The following is a 24,484-nucleotide window of genomic DNA, read 5'->3' on the forward strand; positions in this document are numbered from 1 at the left end:
GTATGAGAAGAACGCATGTGCACAGCATCAGTTTTAAAGCCAGACTGCGTATGGTGCTAAACACATCACTGCAAGCATCACTATAATATCAGTTAATACCAATTAATATCTATGAGGTGATAGATGACTTTTGCCAAAGCATTGTTGAACAAGTGAGGAGTGAATTCTCCCGGGTGCAAGGGTCCTCTCATGGTATGAAACCACTAGCCCAAACTATCTTTTTATCATTTATCAAAGGAAAATCTGTGGTGATACACTTTGCCTCATGTGTAGCTTGGGCTCTTGGCGATCCATCAGGCTGATTCACAGGCTGTCATTTAAACATATGTATGTTTCAGGAATGTAAAACGTTTGATTAATTAATAGGCTTAAAATACGTTTAATAGCTTCATTTATTATTCGCTTGATAAAAATGAGATGAGAGATGTCTCCACTTTGCTGGGCACAGCAGACTTAGAGGAAGTCATCTATTTCAGGGCTGGCCGAAGACAGTTTGCTGCAAACAATGTTCCCCTCAAGACAAGGTGCAGTATCATAATGATGTTACAATGTAGCCGCACTTGTATGTACTATATATGGCTCTGGTCTCCTCACCTCAAAAAAGATGTTATAGAGCTGGAGAAAGTTCAGGAAGGAGCAACCAAAATGACCAAGGGGATGGAGCAACTCCCCTGGGAGAGAAAAGGTACAATATCTGGGGCTTTTTAGTTTAGAGAAAAGGCAAGTGAGAGGGAACATGGTAGAAGTGTATAAAATTATGCATTTTGTGGAGAAAGTGGAAGGAGAGTAAAGTTTTTCCTCTACTTCTCACTATACTAAAATTGCAATAAATATGAATGAAGGGAGATTCAGGTCAGACAAGAGGAAGTACTTCTAAACACAGCATATGGTTTAACTATGGAACTCACTTCCACAAGACGTGATGACCACCTATTTACATGGAGCTTAGTCAAATCCACAGTGGATAAAGCTGTTAATTGCCACTAATCATGCCCAAAGGTGGTATGCTTCCATTTCTAAACTTCAGCTGCTGGGGAACAACAGTGGAAGAGGCTATTGCCTTCACGTTCTGCTTGTGGGATTCTCATAAGTATTGAGTTGAACACTGAGGGAAAGAAGATGCTTCATTAGATAAGCCTTTGATGTGACCCAACAAGGTTCTTATAAAGGGTTGTAACAAACCCTCACCATGACCAGAAACCTATGTCCTCACTGTGGAAGGATGTGTGGATCCAGAATTGGCTTCCACTATCACTTACGGACTTATTTTTAAAACCATGTTTATGGAAGGCAATCTTACTCAGCTACGAGTGATAGCCAAAGAAGATCATTTGCACAAGGCCTCAACTAGAAACCTTGGGTGGAAAGGACAAATGAAAACCTGCAAATATAATATTCTAAACAAAGACTATTCATAATTTCTGCAGCTATGCTTACTTTTTATTTTTTGAAAGCGAGAGAAACCCAGAGCACAGAATAGATTCCATCTGCAGCTTTCAAGTTTGGAATTATGTGTTTTGAGCTCCTCAGTTCTATTATCATAAGATCTGAGCTGACATTTCACATGTATGTTGTAATTGATTAAGTAAAGCCAGATCCCTGTGCTATACCATTTTCATCATTCCTTTTAACAAAGCACAAAGTAAGCCCAGCAAGGCCTGCTGCAAAGAAATTTCATTTTGAAGTCTCGTTTCTAACATTTCTGAGAGATTAAACAGCCAGACAGATATGACAGTTTAGCTTTTACCCTTAAGGATTTAATCAAGCAATGCTTTAAAGTATGGAGTGTAAAAAGGTGAGGAGACAGGCTCAAACTGGTTCCTCCCCACCAATCCTTCTTAAAGCAATGGTCACATTCCAGACATTTCTAGGCACTGTGGTTACATCACTCCAAATGTCCTATACGAAAACAGCTGCTATGTCCCATATTCGTGACCTTTAGGCTTTCTAGATCAAATTATTCAGCTGTCCTTTTCAGGCTCTTTGGGTTGCTATGAAATGGAGCCCTGAAGACCAAACTATCCGAGTTTGTGTACGATTCAAAATACCCAGGGTTTGCAGCCAGTGTTAAATACTCAGGAGAAATATGCCATCTGCTTGGCACTCAGGACTTCTGAAAAACAGTTGAACATTTTGAAAGGAGTCTGTTTATTTACTTACTATACTTATATCCTGCATTTCTTCCAAGGCAGTCAAGGCAGTATACATAGTTTTCTCCTCTCCTCCCCTTAAAGGTAAAGGGACCCCTGACCATTAGGTCTAGTCATGGCCAACTCTGGGGTTGCGGTGCTCATCTCGCTTTATTGGCCGAGGGAGCCGGCGTACAGCTTCCGGGTCATGTGGCCAGCATGACTAAGCCGCTGAAAACACCGTTTACCTTCCTGCTGGAGCGGTGCCTATTTATCTACCTGCACTTCGACGCACTTTCGAACTGCTAGGTTGGGCAGGAGCAGGGACTGAGCAACAGGAGCTCACCCTGTTGCAGGGATTTGAACCACCAACCTTCTGATTGGCAAGTCCTAGGCTCTGTGGTTTAACCCACAGCGCCACCCGTGTCCCTTAGCCTCACAATAACTCTGAGGTACACTAGGCTAAGAGAATGTGACTGGCCCAATGTCACCCAATGAGCTTCATTGGTTGAATGAGGATTTAAACCAGGATCTCCCTAGTCCATACCCTCTAAACATTACATCACCACACAAATGTATACTTGTTCACATATAATTGTAGAGTTGGACCTGAGAGTCTTCCAGTCCAACCCTCTGCAATATAGGAATCTCAACTAAAGCATCCATGACAGATGGCTATCCAACCTCTGCTTGAAAACCTTGAGGGAAGACGAGTCCACCACCTCCTGAGGGAGTCCGTTCCACTGTCAAAACAGTGCTTACTGTCAAAGTGCTTCCTGATGTTTAGTTTGGAATCTCCTTTCTTGTAACTTGAAGGCATTGGTTTGGACCCTACCCTCCGGAGCAGGAGAAAACAAGCTTGCTCCATCTTCCATGTGACAGCCCTTTAGATATTTGAAGATGGCTATTTTATCTCCTCTCAGTCTCCTCTTTACCAGGCTAAACATACCCAATTCCTTCCACCGTTCTCAGTCTATTGTTAACTGCACTGGAAAAAAAGAACACACAAAATGCGTGTCTCAAAAGAAAATGTTTATGCTGTTTGGTGGGACTTTATTTCTCATGTTTCAGACACAGAAGTACAAAATTCCCTGTCTGTAGCACAAATGGAAATTTAATTGTCATAATATTTTTTTTGTTATTCGTATGATGCACTTTTTACCCAACTAATGTCCTGCTCTGCCTAGAGATAGCTTTATGTAGGAAGTAATTAAGATGTTTGAGGTGGTGGAGAGAGATTTAATTTTTTTTAAAAAAAATGAATTAACATTTACAGTAGAAGTCAGAGTGATGTGGTAGTTAACATCTAGACTAAGGTCAGGAATACCTGGGTTGAAATCTCCACTCAGCCACGAATCGTGCTGGCTACACAAGGACTGCCATCCTTGTCAGCCTAACTTACCTCAGGGGTTGTTCCTGTGAGGATAAATGAGAGGCGAAAACCACGTATGGCATCATGAGCTCCATGGACGAATGGGGAGATAAAAATGTACTTAATAAAATAAGAAGACTGCACAGGTATTGCAGTGGGCGAGGCATTGTGGCGTGACTTTTGCAAAATGTTCTCTAGAAACAGAAAATCCTCTGTACTCTCCTAAAGGCACTAGATGGTGCTGTGATACAGCTGCAATGGAAAACCTGGCTTCATGCATAGCTGTAGAAAACTGCTTTTTCTCCATTACCAATAAAAGAGGCTTAATTCCGTGCATCTAAGAGAGAAAACTGGAGATGCATGTTTTTGATGCAAGCTAAGAAGCAATGGAATTAGTAGCACAAGCCTCCAGGCATTGACTTCGAAGTAGCTCCTTTGATTGCAATCCACGGAGCAAAGAGTTATATAGGAACACTGAAACACACGCTTAAGGTTTAGAGAATCTTCTACAAAGATAGTCTGCTTTGCTGATCAGAGGACTGAAAGTCTATTATATATCTGTTACAACTTCTGTTTCTTGCTATTTATTATTAATACTGGGAGGAATCCAATATTGTGCTATGTTAATTGCTGCATCAGTGCAAAAACGTCAGCTTGCCAGGCAGAACAACCTTCCCTCACCCCCTTGTGCATTGTTCTGGGGGGGGGGTTCCTCTGACCCCCCCAGCTGATTTCAGGAAGTAAAAGGGGAAGGATTAGGGAGAAAGCCCTTGAGGTCAAAGCCCTGTAGCATCAGCAGAAGTCCTTGCGCTTCCACTGACAGGACTTGTTTGTTCACTAAAGCAGTGTTTTTCAACCTTTTTTGGCCAAAGGCACACTTGTTTCATGAAAAAAATCACGAGGCACACCACCATTAGAAAATGTTAAAAAAATTAACTCTGTGCCTATATTGACCATATATAAAGTCATTCTCTTGAATAGGAATCAAATAAACACAAAGAAAGTATTTTATAATTACTTTATTATGAAATAGTAAGTAAACAGAAATATGAAAAATTCTAAAATACTTTATTCAGTGTGCAACCTGGGCCTGTTTGGCTGAACACAAAGCTGATATTCTGGCTGGAATCAAACGTTGCGGAGCGTTCTCTGCTCAGCGGGGATCGATCCGCTGATCCCCGCTGAGCCGGCGGATGACAGCTCCGTCTCCGCACTGTGTGCAGAGAGGGAGATATCAGAGCCCTGCTTCTCTCTATGGGGAATCAGATGAGAGCGGACCGCCTGTCCGCTCTCATCCGATCCCATCCGATCTGATCCCCACCCAGGACGGATGGAAAATAGGGTGGACACAGTCCAGCGCCCGCCTAGTGGGCGAAAATTTGACATTTTTATTTTTTTTAAATCTTTCGAATTTTTCAATTTTTCCCACGGCACACCAGGCAACATCTCGCGGCACACTAGTGTGCCGCGGAACAGTGGTTGAAAAACACTGCACTAAAGGACAACCAAAATGATCAAGGGGATGGATGGAGCAGCTTTCCCTGTGAGAGAAACTTGCAGCATTTGGGGTACTTCTTAGTTGAGAGGGAAAAAATGAAAGTAAGAAGTGACACGACAGAATGGGGCATGGAATGGGGAAAAATGGGTATCAAAACTGCCCATATCAAAACCACACCTCTTAAAAAGAGATGGATGAGAAACACTAAGGGCATCCACGGCTGCAGAAACTTCATCCCTTCTACAGCCTTTTAGAAATAAGGCAGTCTTTCAATGGTAAGAAGATGACAGAAAACACAGGGGGGTTAAAAATGGTTTATGGTGTCATTTTCCCACTCCTCATGTACATAGCCAGGGGGCAGGGGGTCAGCTGCCTCCCTAAATTAAGTAAGTAAATAAAAATACTTAACTAAATGTAGGATCTGGTCTCTGCCCCAAATTCTTACACTGCTTCCTTTTCAACACTCTTTGCCTGTTGCTAAAACCTCACTAAGCCAGTTTCAGGGTCCATAGTGGACAAATGTGTTTATGGACAACTGTGATCACTTGTCCATAAACGTCTGCTATATACTCATTACCAAAAAAATACCAAAGTCTAAAGGAAGAGCTATTTTGCATGATATAACACAGTGGCGCTCAGAGCAACTGCTGAAAGTACTGAGAAAACTTGGGGGGGGGAGGGATTATTGGAGGGGTAGTAAATGTAATGCATTATCTAATAAGCTGAGTTATATTTTATTTGAAAATATTTTTCTATAACATCAAGTATTTTAAAAAATATCAAGGAGGTGAACAACCCAGCACCATCAATATACTTACATCAATAAAACAAAATAGAAATAACAAACCAATGAATTATTAGATTAATAACTTGACTGGACTCTTAGGCCATCTTGTGGTACTATGGAGTGCTGCAATCGCCTTAAGGGAAAAATGAAGTCCTCTCAGTGGTGACTAGTAGTAGATAGGTAGCCGTGTTGGTCTGCCATAGTCAAAATAAGAAAAATTCCTTCCAGTAGCACCTTAAAGACCAACTAAGTTAGTTCTTGGTATGAGCTTTCGTGTGCATGCACACTTCTTCAGATACACTGAAACAGAAGTTGCCAGATCCTTCTATATAGTGAGAAGGTGGGGAGGGGTGTAAGAGTCGTCAACAGGCTCTCTCAGCTATCTGCCTATCTCCCATTCCCACCACCCTTCTGAGTAACACCCCTCCCCACCTTCTCACTATATAGAAGGATCTGGCAACTTCTGTTTCAGTGTATCTGAAGAAGTGTGCATGCACACGAAAGCTCATACCAAGAACTAACTTAGTTGGTCTTTAAGGTGCTACTGGAAGGAATTTTTCTTATTTTGTCAGTGGTGACTGTCAGCCTATATCTATAAAATAGCTGAGCTAATGCAAGTTTTTCTAGAAAAAGAGGTGACAGACTCACCAGGAACATCTCCCTTGTTCTCTTGCAATGGCAATGGTGCCCACCTGAGAGGTGTCAGAACTGAGTTCCAGGCAGGAAAAAAAGACCTGACCCTGCCTATATGCTTACTGAGATTTTCAGCCATTTCCAGCATAGTACTGCAAAAGCAACTGTGTTCCAATTTAAGGTTTCTCAATAAATCAATATTTTTAAAGTAGAAAGAGACAAGAAGGCAATAGTAGCTGGTTCATTCCAAATGAAAAATCTCATTAAGCTGTTTGCCTTAAAGTGTTGGTGTTGAACTTCAAAGCCCTAAACGGCCTCAGCCCTGTATATCTGAAAGAGTGATGGACTACATGGAATTGGCGGAAATGACTGGTAGAATCCGAGACCAGGGAGAAGAGTCGGTGGAAGAAGATTGGAAGAAATTTAAAGACTATTTACAGAAGTATTGCAAAATTAATGAATGTTAGAATGATGTTTGATTGAAGTTAAGCGGTTTCTAGCTGTAATGATATAAAAGAATATGGAAAAATTTGATTTCTAAATAGGTAAAAATTTAATGTTATAATATATTAAGATCAAAGATCAGGATAATAAGGAGGGAAAGAAATTGCTGAATTAATTAATTGAATTGGAACACAAAAAAGGGAGGTATGAGGAGGTCAGGGAAACAAGGATATGAATGTAAGATATGGAAAGGTTGATTTTTTATTTTTATTTTTTTCCTTTTTTCTGTAAGTGTACTTATTTTTTTTATTCTGTATTTTTCTTGTATTTTTATTTTTGTCTTTTACTTTTGTATTTCTTGTTTTTATGTAATTCCTTTTTCTGAAACTTTAATAAATATTTTATAAAAAAAAGAAAAAGAAAGAGTGTCTCCACCCCTGTCATTCAGCCCGGACACTGAGGTCCAGCGCCGAGGGCCTTCTGGCGAGCAATGAGGTTACAAGGAACCAGGCAGAGGGCCTTCTCGGTAGTGCTGCTCTTGTGGAACGCCCTCCCATCAGATGTCAAGGAAATAAACACCTGACTTTCAGAAGACATCTGAAGGCTGTCTTCAGGAATTTTTTAGTGGCTGATGTTTCATTGTGTTTTAATTATTTTGTTGTGAGCCAGCCAGAGTAGCTGGGAAAACTCAGTCAGATGGATGGCATATAAATACCCATTGTGCAAACACAAAAAGGCTTGTTCACATGTTACTGGACGCATGTGGGGGGGGCACACACCAGCCCCACAGGTTCATCTGATGGGAGCATTTGTGGGTCTGGCCCCAGGCGCCCTTCTCTTTCAGGTTTTGTCTTTGCCTCCATCATCAGTGAAGATGAATCTAAGCCCTGATCCCTGGCAGACAAGATTTATAGAATTAAACCCACTGCTTTGGGTTTTGAACAACAGGAACACTGAAAGGTGTTCTGCAGTTTGGATAGGCATGTCATTATTTTGCTGCATTCTGGCATGCACCCGACCAGCAAGCTAGAAGAGGTATAACATGATACGTCCTCTCAGCCTGCACTTTCTGTTGTGCTTGGCTGTTTTTTCTGCTCCCATCCACTCCCGCTGCAGCAAATTTTCTTCCCAGCATTCATCCTCCCCACTGTTCTTCCCTCAATAGGTGGCACAGGCCCAACAGGAGGAGGGAGGACCTGCTCTGTGAAGCGGCCCAGTCAGCAGAGATGGAGAGAAAGTCATCGGCATCAAAGACACGGTACGCTGGTAAAGGTCAAACTCAGATGAGAAGAGGAGGCAGGCGAGAATTGGCTTGAGGAAGTATCAAGAGTCGAGAAATGTGCACATCAAAGGCAAGCTTTAAATAGCTGCTTGTGGCAAAGAGTTCTACACTAGCTCACTAGGGCATCGCAGCATTTTCAGCATGGCATCACAAAATGAAGGTGGTACCTTTGGGCCGCCGAAAAATGGAAAGAGAAAACAGGGAAGCGCAATTAAAAACTCTGCACACTCAAGTGTTATTTAAACACTAGGAAAGTGAGAAATAAGGAAAAAGCAGGAGGAGCTGAACATGCAATATCAAAGGCCAAAGACCTTTTATTTCAAGGGTATAAATTATTGGTTCACTGTGACAACTGCATGCAGGAGACAGTGGTACAGCTAGAATTGGGCCTTGAGGATGAAGACAAAGACTTCAGATCTTAGAGGGGTCCCATATGACAGTGTAGAGAGGAGCAGTAATGATGGGGCAGCAGTAAAGACCACAGCATCTTTCTCCTCATGGGGTGAGCTGTGCAACATTACACTTCACTACAAATGATCATTTTATTATTTATTATTTATTATTACTTTTAACATTCATAGTCAGAGATTATGGGAGTTACAGCCCAACAACTTGAGGTAACCAGGTTGGAGGTGCCTGCTATAAAAGAATGATAACACTTTGGTTAATCACTCAGAAACACTTTGCTCTTGAAAGTCCATCAGTGAACATGGTGCTTCACAGAGGAAAGGATGGACTGCAGTCCTCCGGTCGTTGTTCCAACTCCCACTAGCCTCACCCAACAAAGCCAACGGTTGGTGAGTTGTGGTCCAACAACTTATTTTCAGAGGTTCTCTATGCCTGCTTTAGAGTTTCATAGGCAAAAGATATTTTTTTTAAAGAACTTTCCATGACCCAAGGAATTTCCCTGTCTGCATAATTTAGAAATAGGTGAGAGGAAAAGTGTAAACTGAATGCATTTACATTTATTAAAAAGGAAACCAGAACTTTTGAAGAACAGTCCAAAAATAGGACACAGCAGAAGTGGTTTTTAAAAGAGACATTATTCCCCATACATCTAAGGTGGTGGAAAGAAAGGTGGAAGAAAAAGATTATTCCCAATACAGGTAACATTAAAAACTTTGTTTCCTGTATTGTACATGTCAGTACATTGTACGTAATCACTCAGCCGCAAGTGTTTGCATCCTCAAAAAGGATTATCTGCCCACGAATACTTTCCTTATTTATCCCTGCCTTAATCTTAAAAGCTCAACTGCTGGCTAAGATTTTGAAGCCATTGAGGAAACTAGATTAGCCTATGGGAGGAGAAAGATAAATTATACCATGTGTATTTGGGTATATATGAGTATACTGTGACTTTGAACACCCACAAAGATTAACTAGGGCAACATTAACCAGTACTAGGATAAACAGAAGAACATTCATGTAAAAAGACAAAAATGTTAGTTATGCTACTAGGCTGCATAAAGGAATGGAAAACTGGAGAAAGATGGCAAAAATAGAAACTATTAATTTAAGGAAAAGTGGGAGGGAGAGTTGGCATGGCTTCGTGATTTTCTTAAAAATGTAGCTCCCAATGACATAATAAATGACATATTTATTGATTTGAGCTTACAGACATATGCTACTAATGAAACATTTCCAAAGTGGAAGTATAATGAAATCAGCAATCATAGCTCTGGATAGTGAGCAAAAACTAAAAGTGCTTACTAGGCTGGGAAACACAGGGCAGTATCCAATCAAGTAGTTTTGAAAAGGTAAAGATTTCCATTTGCACAAATGAAACAAAACCTCTCCGCCCTCCTCTTTTCATGTACCCCTGATACCTCATCATATTTGCTCTGGAGGGTAAGGGGTACACCCAGAGCAGATTTAGGGGGCAGGCAGTAAGAAGAAGGGTATGAAAGTCATTGTGTCAATGGAAATACTTGGCTGGATACCTCCCACAGCAATCTATTTATTTCTTAGCACATTTGACAAGCTTATCAGCGAACCACACACTGTTTAAAATTATATTTAGGAACACACAAAGTTGCTTAGACAAAGTGCACTCCAAATTCATCCTTTGCATCTCCAGACCAACTTAATTTCAACAAGATTAGTATATCAGGTGCCTTCACACACTCTGATCTGAAACACAATTACTCTACAGACAAATTTAGCTGCAGCTTAAAGTTTCAAGCCACAGCTTTGAGTTTCTCATACCTGATGTCATATATAGTGTCGAACAGGAAAATATGGGTGTGGTTAGCTCAAAATGTTCTGGTGAACTTATTTGGCCCACAGGCTGAAGGCGCTCTACTCTTGCTATTTATCTAAAGCATGTGCTCTGCCAGCAATCACTTGACTTCACCATGGGAATACATCATTTCTGCTACTACTTGCATGCATCGCCTTTGGAGAATGGAGGCCCCACATTTCACAAACTTACAACATTTTCACAGATGCCGATGTTGTTCCACATGCAAATTATATACTTGTTCTCTGGCCCTTCAGACCCTGAGACTGTGTCATTGAGAACAATGGTACTGAATCAGTCACAAAATAGGTGGAAATGCTGATGGGAAACAAAAACATTTTAGAACACCCAAGGCTAACTGGCTGCCTAAACACAAATTCCAAAAAGAAACTAGTGAGTCAGCCTGATGCAATGAGACTGGCTGCTTACAGACCATACTTTTGAAGCATATCAAAGCACAGTTCTCCACCTCGAAGAGTGCCCTGAAAACCTCAGTTTTCAAACGTAATCTGTTCTGGAAGACCGTTCGAGTTCTGAAACATTCGAAAACTGAAAACATGCCGTGTGGCATGTTCGACTTCCGAGGCGTGTTCGAAAACCGAAGTGTTCGTCAACAGAGACATTTGAAAACCAAGATACCACAGTAATGTGCTCCTAAATATGCTTTAAAGGTTATAATGTAAACACGGCTATTGCTTTCCCTCCTCCATTGCATTTGCTGGCCACTAGACATCTCACAAGGGACGCCGGTGGCGCTGTGGGTTAAACCACAGAGCCTAGGACTTGCCGATCAGAAGGTTGGTGGTTCGAATCCCCGCGACAGGGTGAGCTCCCATTGCTTGGTCCCTGCTCCTGCCAACCTAGCAGTTCGAAAGCACGTCAAAGTGCAAGTAGATAAATAGGTACTGCTCCGGTGGGAAGGTAAACGGTGTTTCTGTGCACTGCTCTGGTTCGCTAGAAGTGGCTTAGTCATGCTGGCCACATGACCTGGAAACTGTACGCCGGCTCCCTCAGCCAAAAAAGTGAGATGAGTGCCGCAACCCCAGAGTCAGCCACGACTGGACCTAATGGTCAGGGGTCCCTTTACCCTTTACCTAGACATCTCACAACAGCAGTGTCTGAGAGCACTCTCTGTATGAAAACTGCATCTGCAGCAGCCCAACTTCCCATGTTCTCATCCAGCAGCATCAGAATGGCATAGCTACATGTATTTTGAGTGATAACTGCAGAGGTGGCTGTAGGCCAATTGCATTTAAGGTCAGAAGGTGTGAAGGCACATGCCATGCCAGAGTTGCTGAAACTAGGTGGGTCTGGCTAGTGCCTAGATGGCGGTTCTTGAAGATCCTACTGTGGCTGGAACTAGACAATACATTTCTCATGTGACCATCTTTCCAGTTAAAGACTGGAAAGGAGAGCCATGATCTGAATCAGGGCTGCAGCACATGAGGACAAAGTATTGCCCCTTTCCCCTATGCAGGTTTTCTGCCAAAACTGCCCTGCCCCCTGAAGCAGCTATTTACTCTGCCCTTCTATTTTTTAAAAAAGCCATTTCCTGCATTTTCCACTTAGTTAATTCGTGGCTGAGATGCGATTCAGACCAGAGAGTGCCAGGATCATGCTCTTAATCACTAGTTTGCAAACTTCTAGATTAATTCACAAAATGCTGTTGGCCTGAGGAGGAGGAGGAGTTGCTGCAATGGCAATGTCTGAACAAGAGCCTGAAGCTGGCTCCACATTCCAGGGCGATCCCCTCCCCATGCATTCAAATCCAGTTGCTGCATGTAGCAATTAAAAGTGCAGTGTCACCCTCACTTGGCAGGACTCACTTTGCTCACTTGATAGCTTTGGACTTGGACTCCCCTGCAGTCTAGGACAGAGCTGCCAGCCGAGCAGATCAGATTTCAGACTTGCCTTCCAGAGGTGATACTGAGGCTTATGCTCTGTGTGCCTGAAACTCTTCAAATTTAACAACTCTGTATCTGGCTTCCTACCCTGTCAGATACCTGCTTGGCAACTCTGGACAAGCCTCTCTCAATTTGTCTTACTAGAAAATTATGCATCTGGCTTGCTGGATCAAAGCCTCCCGCGAAAATTCGCAACCTTGCACAACAGGAACTGTAGAACAGGAGCGTGCTGCATGCAGGTCTGCAAACAGGGTGAAACAGAGTGCTAAAACAAATTTGCACATTCAGCACAGGCACTGTGGGCTTAGCTGCACAGTCTCAAAAACCGCCTTGCACGTTGCCTGACACTGTATTTGGGGGGTATAACCCATGTGACATTACCACCGTCTGGATTTTCATCTTCGCTTTCCTGAAAGTAAATCCAGATTTTTGCCTAACCAATAATAATGAAAAAAGGTTTCCTAAAATGATTACATTGCACTGTGACATGCAATGTGCATTTCATATATCACAGTTTTTTGCTTATTCCATTTTTTCCTTGTCTCTTTAATCCTCCTGTGCTCCACTGCCCGTGCTCACCTCATTCCTTTTTCATTGTTTCTACTGTTCATTTCTGGGTGCAACTTTCTCTCCTTTCCAGGTGGATTTACCTGCAAGTCCCTTTGCACTCAATGCAGCTTACTTTCGAACAGGAGTGCCTGAGACTTAGTTGCTGGCACACCAAGCCCAAAGCCCCATCTTCTCCCCCTACTTCTCCAGCCTGCAAAAGCATCGCTGCTCACTCTTGTTTCAATGTGTGTCACTAGCCTCCATGTTCTCCAGCAGCCCAGACCCCTGCTTGCAAGAGACAAAGTTGTGAAGTGTGCAAGGAGGAACAAACACATTTGCCTGGGGAAAGTCCCTTTGCACTCAGTACAGCTTACTTCTGAATAGAAGTGGATCATGTTGTGTTAGTAAGGAATGCAGGCTAGATTTTCCTTTATTCACGGAGGGATTCAGACTGTTGTGAGAGAATGCCCCCTGAAACTCCCCCTAAAACACCTAAAATGTGACATTACCCCTTCTATGACTGGGTCTCCCAATCTGGCAAAAACTTTACCACCAGAAAGCAACCTATGGCAGATCCACTGGTGCCCATTTCTCTATCTGTGGAGCAACATGAGGTTTCACTGGAGCATAGTAACTATCTAATGATGCCTCAAAAATACCTGGGGTGGGGTGGGGGAATTAAGAGAGTGCATGTGGTTTCCTTATTTCTGGCAGAAACAGGAAGTGTCATTGGGTTTATGGTCTGACGGTGAAGAGTCCATGGGCAAGTATTTAAATTAGCAACAGGACTCTAGATCTGAGAAACAAATAAGTAGGATGTGTAGTCCTGCTACAATGGAATGTGAGGACAGTGAACAACCAGCATTGGAATGGGACTGGGGAATGCTGCAATGAACAAAATGGATTTGGAAAAGGTGAATTTTCAAAGGTGGTGCAGGAAAACCCTGTGTGTCTCTCCCCACCCACAATTAGATCATTGCTCCAAGGGGCTTCCTATCTGTTAGGTGAGTACAGAAAGAGCTTGGACTCTGTTCAACTGCTCCTTTCCCCGCTGTCTAATGTGCAAGAAGCACTGTGAAGATACACTGATCATATCCCTCACCGCTTAAATGTTAGCTTTCCAACAGTGCAATCCTATAAATGCTCACCCATATGTTCCGTGCTCCCCCCCAAAAAAAAAAAATGTTTAGGGGCACTCTCATTTTGAATCAAGAAAATCACCATTTTATAGTTCAAATCGGGGAAAATAAGTACAGTAAATGGACAAAAGTACAAAGATTCACAAAGTGTTTAGGGGTATGCGTACCCCTGCATTGTCGTCGTCCCCCCAAAAGCACTGCATATGTTTAATGGGACTTACTTGCAGGTAAGTAAGCATAGGATTGAAAGTTTCATCTCATAACTAGCTAGCTATCCAGCATATACATTAATATATTTATATGCACACATGTGCTTACATGGCTATGTAAGCAAGTAGCTTCTTCCATTGTCTGCCCTCACACCCCTAAATTCTATTCAGTACAAAAAGAAAACCCTGTTTGTCATGCAGTACAGAACAAATGTCCCTTCAGCTAGGACTATGCTCCCTTTTCCCCTTTCCTTGTGAGTGCCAAAATCATCCCTGGTATGTATGGTTACATTCACAGCATTGCAGTGGTCTGACTTCACTTTACACCCAAGAAGTATAGCAAGGCAGGAACTATACAGTTACATTCATTTCTGTGTTCTGCTCAACATCTATAGCACTTTCTATGGTATGTAACAGTTTAACAGAAGCTGTTGCAATCCTTTGCAAATGTTGAATAGCAGTGCATCATTACCCAGGTGTCACTATTTCTGCAACCCATATCTTTGAGGAGAGCAAACAATTTCTCATGCTCTAATTGTGTAACACAACTGTTTTCTGGATGCAACAACCTCCAAATATGGCGAACATTTTGTTGCTATATTAAAACACTGTGCAAGTTAATTAACCCGTCTAATATGGGCTGTTAATAGCTGTTTGGAATGTTGAAGTAATAGCTCTTTGTATTTTGTCGGAATTTGCTGACACAAAACTATCAGCACCAACATCCCCCCACCCCAATTAAAGCTCATCAAAATTATATTGTTGATTTTAATCTGAGGGAGACTGTGTTAACAAGAGAGCTGGGGTAGAGACCTCAGTTTGACTCTTTTAAGTTTGAGGATCTCTTCAAATCCAAACAAAGCTTGGATACCAAATGTTTTCTATTTCTAGTCATCTATGAGGACTTCTATATTTACAGGATTTCTCCATTGCTTTGCCTGATCCAAGTTGCCTACAGTAAAAATGGGTCATTAGTACTTACACAACACTGGTAAGAAGGCAACATGGCACACAAGGGAGCTCTCAAAAACAAGTACTAAAAATTAAATTCCCCATTTCATTTTCTTTGTAAAGTAATATATAATTGTACAAATTATTGTCAAAGCTCCCTGCAGGGATGCTTATCTTCTTTTATTTCTCTAAAGTTCACAGAGGAATTCTCAGGGTATATAAAACAGTCCAGCTATTAGGCAGAAATATAATGACTCTCTTTTACTGTTTTGCTTATATGAAAACTATATCTTGTGGGAGAAAATGCCACAGTTTAACTTTGCTCTGTGTGAAGAAGTACTTTCTTTTGTCTGTCCTTAATATTTCAACATCCTGCTTCATCAAATGGCCCCTAGTCCTTGTGTTAAGAGAGAGGGAGAAGGCATCTCAGAAGCCTTTCTCACGTGGTCTTTCAACTGTACACAATGAACATGTGGAGATGAAGCAGGATCATGCCCACTGTACACGCCCCGGACCTTCATACATTGACTGTGCCTTATGTCCACAGAGCTTACACACATACAGAGTAACAACTCTGCCACTAGGAATTAAGGTAGTAACAACTAGTCAATTGTATCCACCAGTTAAGAAATAACAAAATTACCATCCTAAACAAAGTTGGGAAATGCCATTAAAATCAATGAGCCCACTCAAACGCTTAGCTGCAGTTATTCACTTCAACTGGAATGAAAATAAACCATAAATCTCCAGTGGACTCCAAACATTGTTACATAATTGAAAAACAGCTGTTGTAACGGGATGCTAGATAATCTCTCACTACTTCTTAAAAAAAAAGAGAGGGTGAGAGCTGGGAAATGGGTCTTCTACTTGCACTTGCAACTGGTGATTATTGGTAGGTTATGCTGGCCTTTTATCTTCCTATTTCTCACAGTGCACATTTTAAAACCTTTTGTGTGAAGATGTCTTCTTTCATGGGAAAAGTATGATTCATTTTTTAAACAAAATAAGTTGGATGCTTGAAAAACTGGGAGGTGAACCGTATTCTATTTAATTGCGTAAACAAACAGAAAACCAAGCATAGCTACTTCGCTTTGGGTCGGAAAGCAGAGGCCACATGTAAATTGAGATTTACATATATGTCTTTCTATTGAATTCTCCAAAGAAGCTCATGCACATCACGGAAAGCTTGTAAAGCAGAAGTGGCAGACTGTCTTCACAACATTGGGAAGGTGTGTGAGATGAATACCAATCATCTGTCTGCAGGTTGCTTTCTGTGCAAAGCATTTACTCACACAGAAGTGGTTGTTCTGAGGAAAACCATTTCTATAATTATGACCAGTTACCGAATCCATTATCTGTTCCCGTAACGAAGTGTATTACGTACTCATGTCGGAGTTCTAAGCCTTTTTTAAAAAAAAAATGGTAGTGCTTATTTATTTATTGTGTTATTTTGCTGTATAGAGCCGGACTGACCATTAGGCAGAGTGAGGAAACACGTCAGGCAACAGATGCTGGGGGCAGCCCATTTCCTCAACTGTTCCGCCTGAACCTCTAACACATGGGTAGGCCATCTAAGGCCCAGGGGCCAGATCTGGCCCAATCGCCTTCTAAATCCGGCCAAGAGACGGTACGGGAATCAGGGTGTTTTTACATGAGTAGAATGTGCCCTTTTATTTAAAATGCATCTCTGGGTTATTTGTGGGGTATAGGAATTCGTTCATTTCCCCCCATATAGTCCGGCCCCCCACAAGGTCTGAGGGACAGTGGACCGGCCCCCTGCTGAAAAAGTTTGCTGACCCTTGCTCTACCACCTTCACCATTCCCATCTGTTGACACCTCAGAACCAGTTCGAAGAGGTTCAGCAAAGGACAGCCACAAGGATGAAGGGGCTGGAGCAATTTCACTATGAGGGAGGGTTGCAGCATTTGGAACTTTTTAGGTCACATGGCAGAAGTTTGTAAGATTATGCATAGCATGGAGAAAGTAGACAAGAGAAAAGTATTTCTCCCTCTCTCATAATACCAGGACTCATGGACATCCAATGAAGCTAAGTGTTGGAAGATTCAGGACAAATAAAAGAAAATACGTCTTCACACTGCCCATAGGTAAACTGTGGAAATCACTCCCACAGAAGGCCAGCAACCTGGATAGCTTTGAAAGAGGATTAGACAAATTCAGGAAAGAGAAGGCTACCAGCCACAATGGCCATGTTTTACCTGCACTGAATACCAGTTGCTGGGAATCACTGGTGGGCTGAGAGCATGCAAGTCCATTTTGCAGGCCTCCCACGGGCACCAGGTTTGCCACTGTGAGAACAAGATGCTGGACTCAATGGACCACTGACTTGATCCAGCAGGCTTATCTCATGCCATACAGCTGCTCCTGGGGCCCCTAATCGGGCTTGCTGCCTCAGCTGTGGTGGAGGACATGATCCTGTCATAAGTGTTGAAGAAAGATTCAACTGCCTGTCCAGTCTGCTGGAATGTGAAAGGGGCACCATCTGGTCCTTCGCCACAGGTAGCAAAATTATTTGTTCTGGAACTCTTGCTGTACATACACTCAGATGCCAGACTATCGGGGCGAACCTTGGTAATATGGTGCCATGTGCAAGGCCAAAATTTAATGCTCTCTGGCAGGGTTCTAGAGGTCCCACCTCCTTCCCAAAGCTGGGCAAGCGCTAACTGGGTTTTGGGAAGGAGGTGGGAGGATTCTAGCACCCTTCCAGAACCTTTGCACCTCCTTCCTGAAGCAATCGCTTACTAGGCCTTGGGAAGCAGATGGGGAAGCAACCCCTTGGCCCTGGTGTGAGGGAACCTGTCCTAAATCCACTTCTGCAAACTACCAGTCAGTAAAAGACTGAGGAAGGCTGATTAAAAATGTTTCCAAATGATGAGCAGTTTCTTCTCTCTCTCTCTCTCTCTCTCTCTCTCTCTCTCTCTTTCTTTCTTTCTTTCTAGGACATAAACACCCTTAATCAAATTTTCTAATCACTATCACAGTTTTTATCTGCCCTTTCCCATATTAGAGCCTGCCAGCACTGAGCCTGGTATGTACAAGTAGAAGGGCCAAATCCATCAGAATTCAAACTCAAGTTACATGGGAAGAACAACAAGAAGGGTAATGCAGAGGGTCATGAGGCATACAGGTAGGGTGGAGTCATGGACCTGCCTCATGACACTAGCATCACAGCCACTTCTTCGGGTTGGGCTGGTATGGGACAGTACAGGGCAACAGTGAGACCAGAGCTGCTCAGTTGTATCAGAAGGAATGCTGGATTGGTCCTTCTGGTGCAGGAGGATGGCTCTATCCATCACCACGTGCCACCACACATGTCCTCATGAAAATTCATTAGCATTTTAATTAGAATATCTCCCAATATACACATTTTATTGACAAATTTGACAAATATACACATTTTGCTAAGCATATTTTCCTGTCTGGAGCCAGAGTCGGGGCAGGTGAGCACCTAGTGTCAGTAACGTTAACTCTTCATTCATAGAAACCAAACCAGTGCAGGCCTAGTGATTACAGCAACCCTTCCCAGTGGGTCTTGCTCCAATGAGGCAGTTGTGAGGATTGCAGGTCCCCGCTCTCCCACCACTCCCTAAGGCTCCTCTGCCGGTTTCTTCCCTAGTAGCATAAGGTTCTGGCTTCTTGCCTCTCTTTGCTCTGCCCTCTCTATTTCTCTGTGGGTTCTGGAAGACCGGGGAGGGAGGGGAGCTAGTCACAGCAGGAAGGGGAGATTCCCTGGCTTCTTCAGCAGCCTGCCTCATCTCTGCCTCTTGACCCCTCTCTGCTTCTGCCTCAGAATCTGAACTGCTCTTTGCCACAGCCTCTTCCTTCTCACTAAACCCTGTTGCCTCCCCCCAGTTCTCTCTTCTCCCTCTGACCATGTATCATCATCCCACCACCAATCTCCTGGCTCTGAGCCTTCTTCCCCTGCTGGTGCCTCCCACCACTCCTTTGCATCCAGCCAATCCATTACATTTCCCTCTTATAATGCATTTGCTTAGGTTACTTTCACTACTACATGCATCTATATGCCTGCTTTACCTCAGCAGATGCATTTGGGTACACATTACCCCCCACATTGCAAAATTCAGAGAGATGTGAATTTTGAAGGATAGCTGTGTTTTGGTTCGCATATTGTTGTTTGAAGAAGAGTTTGGCTTTGATATCCCGCTTTATCACTACCCGAAGGAGTCTCAAAGCGGCTAACATTCTCCTTTCCCTTCCTCCCCCACAACAAACACTCTGTGAGGTGAGTGGAGCTGAGAGACTTCAAAGAAGTGTGACTGGCCCAAGGTCACCAAGCAGCTGCATGTGGAGGAGCAGAGACGCGAACCTGGTTCCCCAGATTACAAGTCTATCGCTCGTGAACTGGTGTAAACTCACATTTCAAGGTGACCTGAACCAAATCCCTCCCCCATGCCTAGTGGTACCCTCTCCCTCACACGTAACATGTAGAGAGAAATACTTCTGCTTACTTTCAGCTGCACCAAATGCACATCCACATGCTTGCTGTCCGAGTCCTGCTGCACCGAGTAAGTCAGATCCCTGACCCTTTCTGATGTCATCCGCAGCCATGTCTCAATCTCAGGCAAGTGGAGAACGATTTTCCAGTCAGCTCCCGTGTGAAGTGGAGGGGGCTTTTCGTACTGTTGTCCGGAATCAAGATCTTTCATGGCGTCTTCTCCGCCATCTTGCTCGGTGGTGGGAGTCATGTTAATGACCATGGGAGATGCATCTGCAGCTACAGAATCCAGTTCCTGAGACCTGATGGGAGATAGTGCTACTTCCATGGCTAATGTCGGGAGCTCTAGACCATAATTCTTCCTGCTGTGTATACAAAAGAGAAGAAAGGCAATTGTTTTAAAAGTGAAAACTTGGATTATAAGTGTTCTGCCCACTCCACCCAAAATGCACATCAGTTTGGATCAGTGGCGTAGCGTGGGTTGGCAAGCGGGGCAAGGCAAGTAATTTGTGCCCCCTAACCCATGGATTTGCGCCCCCTAACCCTAACCCCCAGATGTTGCGCCCGGTGCGGCCAGCCCCCCTGCACCCCCCACGCTACGCCACTGGTTTGGATTGCTAATAATATATCTGCTTAAGCTCAGGAAGCATTCCACCTTAGCCTCAAAAGCATGAAAAGCAGCCCATGTGCACCACAAGCTAAAAAAATTAAATTAAATTAAAATTCTGCAGAAACACAACCCCAATTCAGCACTGAGGATAGCTGCAATCTGCATGAACCTTGCAAATCAAGTAGGTTTCCATAATTTATTTTGTTTCTGCTGGTTGTGAGTTGGCATAAGAATTTATAGACAGCAATACAGCCTCTGACCACTAGAAATTCCCATTAGCACCCCACCCTCCAGTTTCTGATATTACAGTATTCATTGTTTATACATTTTCAAGCACATTTTTATTGCCAAAAGACACATAAACTTGCAAGGGATGTGTAGAGTTAATGAAAACTGAGGTTTTAGTAAAACTTGAGCATAAGTTGAGTTACCAACAGCATGCAAGGCTGGCTTTGGAAAATAAAAGTGAAAGAATAAAAAACCCCAAGAGTATAATGGGATGGGAAATGGCTGCCAGTCTGATAGCAAGAAAGAAAGAAAATTTTAGGAGGGGAAACACCCCCCTCTGGTACTGCCATTGCTAATGGTGATCACCAACCCTGCAGAAACATTGGATAATTTATTTTCCCTTTTGAAGAAATTCAATGAAATGGACCCCAATTTCTCTGCCCACAAATACAGCGGGGAATTTTATGGGGCCATTTGCACACAGCTCCAGTGATAGGTAGAGATAAAGGTCATACAGATTACTCTCCCGTCTTCTTCCCAGTCGAAGACAGCAGTGCAATATTCAGTCGACACATAAATGTTTGGGACTGAGGGCTGAATAGGCTTGCTGTGATGGGCTACGTTTCTATCTGATCCTTTAAAAAATAATCAGTGTAGTTTTATGCTTCAGCAGTGGAAAGCAGGGGAGTGGGGCAGGCGCCTTCAAAGCACTAAATAAATTCATGGCAAACAGAAATAGCATGTCAGGGTTCTGCTAGGAGAGACAATAGCCTTGTTTCATCCAATAGCCTTGCTTATTACTTTTATTAAAGGTTAGATGCCTGAGCACCTCTATGCTGCAATGAACACTTTATAGCCATAATAAATACATAAATAGCAATAATCACAAACACTTTTTAAAAAATCTCGCATGGGTGTGTATTGCTTATCCTCATGAACATCACTGATATTGCTATCTTTGGCATGTCGGCAACCACATTTTGGCAATGAGCACCATTTGTGGAGGAAGAAGTTAGGTTTTTAAAAATAGTCTAAGATACACTGCATCATGCTAGACAAAAAAAAAATCAACACTGCTGAAGCTGAAGCTGAACCTCAAGGAAAGGAAACGTGCCACATGCAAGAATCAGGCAGCAAACATCTGCACTTTTTATTGTGCTAAAAACTGCTAATCTGGAAAGGTTTTACATGTTCCTAATGTAGTAATGCAACAACTCCCAACACAAAACGTGTGTGTGTGTGTGTGTGTGTGTGTGTGTACTTTATGGTTGTAATATTAAACACACTTTCTTAGGAGTAACTCTCATTGGATTCAGTGGGACTTACTTCTGTGTAAACGTACACAGGATGGAACTATAAGGATGCAATCCTAAGCACATACGTCTACTCCAAGAAAGTTTCGTTGAACACACTCAGCGCTTACTTACAAGGAAACATGTCTAGGATTGTGTTGCATATGTGATTTTGACAAGTATGCCACAATGTCCTATCTAATGGTGACAAAAGCAGCCAAATAGTCCCCACTGAGTGTCACAGTTGCATGGTGCCATTTTGTAATTTGAGAAAACCTTCCCCACTTGAGAACAAAGAAGCACACCTATCTTAATTATTATTTGAACCCAGTCTTAACTGTGCCATTTCAATGAATTTTATGAATTTTATTACGGTTCCTAAATTACTCTCAGCAGCATTACATTCTGAATGCTGGATTCTGATTAGGCCCACAAAACTCACCATTGCCAATCTGAGCATTGCTCACAGGCAAACTAATTACTTCCTACTGATCAATATCTAGTACAACCCCAGGAAGCACAACACACAGCACTTGCCCAGTGGCTGTTATATATAAAACTGAGTCCTTGTGAAACTCTCTAAGCTGATCTCTCTCTCTCTCTCTCTCTCTCTCTCTCCCCCCCACCCCCCTCTCTGTGTACTGTATGTATTTCAACAAGGAAAATAACACTTAACCAACCACTAACATACACCTTTAGAGCATGTTTCTGTATAAACACATTAAGGAAACCTCTCCCGGGTTGAAAAGAGAATGTTGGAGGAAGATATTCTGGCGACTCTCATTGGCATGAGTAACTGCTGGTCTGCTTCCTCTCATTGCACTCTTGAGTCTGCACAGCACTCCTCCAGCACTGCAGATACTACCGCTGTCATACTGGCAGCTATTAAAATTAAGACAAATCCTTTCTCCTATTACCCATAACAAAGTCACCATGAATCACTGCCAGTTACCACATATTCTCTCTCTCTCTCTCTCTCTCTCTCTCTCTCTCTCTCTCTCTCTCTCACACACACACACACACACACACACACGAAGGGTGAAAGTCTATCACATTTCCACACTGTCAAATTTCTTACAAACATAATCAAAACATCCCAGGCCAGAGCTTTCCAGCCCGTCCCTCCCCGTTCCTTAAAAGCTCACACTTGCTTGCGGCAAGTAGAAATCACTGAATAATTGCACCTAATTCACTACATGGTTTCCCAGAAGAACAAAAAGCTGCCCTAATCCAGCTCCCTAGGTACAAAAGGAAAGCAAAGATCTCACACACATTCCCAAGAGAAATGGCATCATCAGGCAGTGTCCTCCCCGGGTTGTCATTCTTCCGACTAATCTAGGAACGCCAGGCTCCTCCTCCCTGTCCTTCTCTTCGTCCACTAGCGTTCTGCTTGGCAGAGCAAGGCAACTGTCGTATCATCTCTACACCAACCTATAAACCAGGCAGGCAAGATAGCCAAAACAAAATGAGCTTGATGCACGTGGCAAAGTGGGGGGAAAGGCAGGGGACTTGCTGAGAGCCTTATTGCTCTCATGAAGTCAGAAAAGTAGCTAAAATGCCACCACAGGGTTTAAAGAAAAGGTTAACAAATCCAGCTAGGAAATTTTTAGTCTGAGCTAGAGAGTGTTTTGGTCAAGGCCACAGACTGTTCCAGCTGCTATCCGCCCTAATAAACTAAGTGACCACTCAACAGGATAATTCAGCCGTTTCTGGTAGTCTCCTAATGCACTATTATCTCCTGCAGCTAAATGGATTTAAGGATCCATATTGCTCTGCTGAGAGGCTGCATTTCCAGAGTCAGAACTCTGCTGACTGATTCACCATTTGTCTGACTCAGTAACAAGGCATTTCCACATATCAAAACTGCATGATAAGGCTGCACTGGAAGTGAATTATACATGATATAAATATATGGCACCTTTAAATAGTGAATAAAACAGTTAGAGGTGTGATATAACCAGTGTAAAAAAGGAAAAGAAAGAAAAGAAAAAGAAAAAGTGGGCATTTCTTAGGGTCGCCATACGTCCCGAATTTCCTGGACATACCTGGAATACTGCAGTCGGAAGCAGTGTCCAGGCGAAAATGTCCAGGAACCCATGTCGACAGTGTTGTTTTTGCTGATTTAAAAAAAGCTCAAAACAGTGGCAACCCTACATTTCTCCTTCTACATCTTAGAGGACACATAAGCTTGACAGAGCATTTTTATATCTGCATTTTGGATCTTCACAATCTATCATATATTTAGTTGTGCATCAGATGGTCACAGTCCAATCCATGAGTCTCTGGTATCAGAAGTATCGAATTAAAGGATTACAGCATAGCAACATGCCCCAGCTGTTCCATGCTGGCCTATTCACCTACCGAGCTGACCTGGAACACTGGCAGTGCCTGAATGCCCACACCACAGGGGCACACCACAAATACAATGAAAGAAATAGCTGGGCAAATGTCCCTTTAATACAGTGCTCACAAAAACACATCCCGTTCAAACGTAAGGTACAGATGATAACTGCTTTATCTGTGCCTCTTTCTTCCTCCTGGCTTTCTGTGCAGCTAGATGCAAAGCCTTTTATGCAATGTCTGAGATCTGTGCCTCACCCTTAGTGTGTAAGCCAATAAGCTTTGGGAGCTTCTCACAGAACTTGGTCCTCAGATTATGCTGACTCAGCAATCCATCAGTGCACCCATCAGTAACAGTAATTGGTCCATGTCAGACAAAAACTCATTAAGCATGTTAGGGTACA

General features: G+C 42.8%; 1 protein-coding gene across 3 annotated transcripts in view; it reads right to left on the reverse strand.

The window, feature by feature from the left end:
• AKAP6 (A-kinase anchoring protein 6) overlaps nt 1-24,484 on the reverse strand; it is a 249,429-nt gene that overhangs the window by 186,966 nt on the left and 37,979 nt on the right. For 2 of the 3 annotated variants that reach the window (XM_082213377.1, XM_082213376.1), the window contains exons 1-2: nt 23,013-23,089; nt 19,624-19,975 (exon numbers count right to left, since the gene is read on the reverse strand). In XM_082213377.1, coding sequence (XP_082069503.1) covers nt 19,624-19,975; nt 23,013-23,062 — 402 coding nt within the window. In that variant the 5' untranslated portion in view covers nt 23,063-23,089. Of the gene's footprint in view, nt 1-19,623; nt 19,976-23,012; nt 23,090-24,484 lie in introns of those variants that run through there. The other variant, XM_082213378.1, reaches the window with a different exon arrangement.

The sequence above is a fragment of the Podarcis vaucheri genome, assembly GCF_965113315.1.
Source record: "Podarcis vaucheri genome assembly, chromosome: 1".
Classification (NCBI taxonomy): domain Eukaryota; kingdom Metazoa; phylum Chordata; class Lepidosauria; order Squamata; family Lacertidae; genus Podarcis; species Podarcis vaucheri.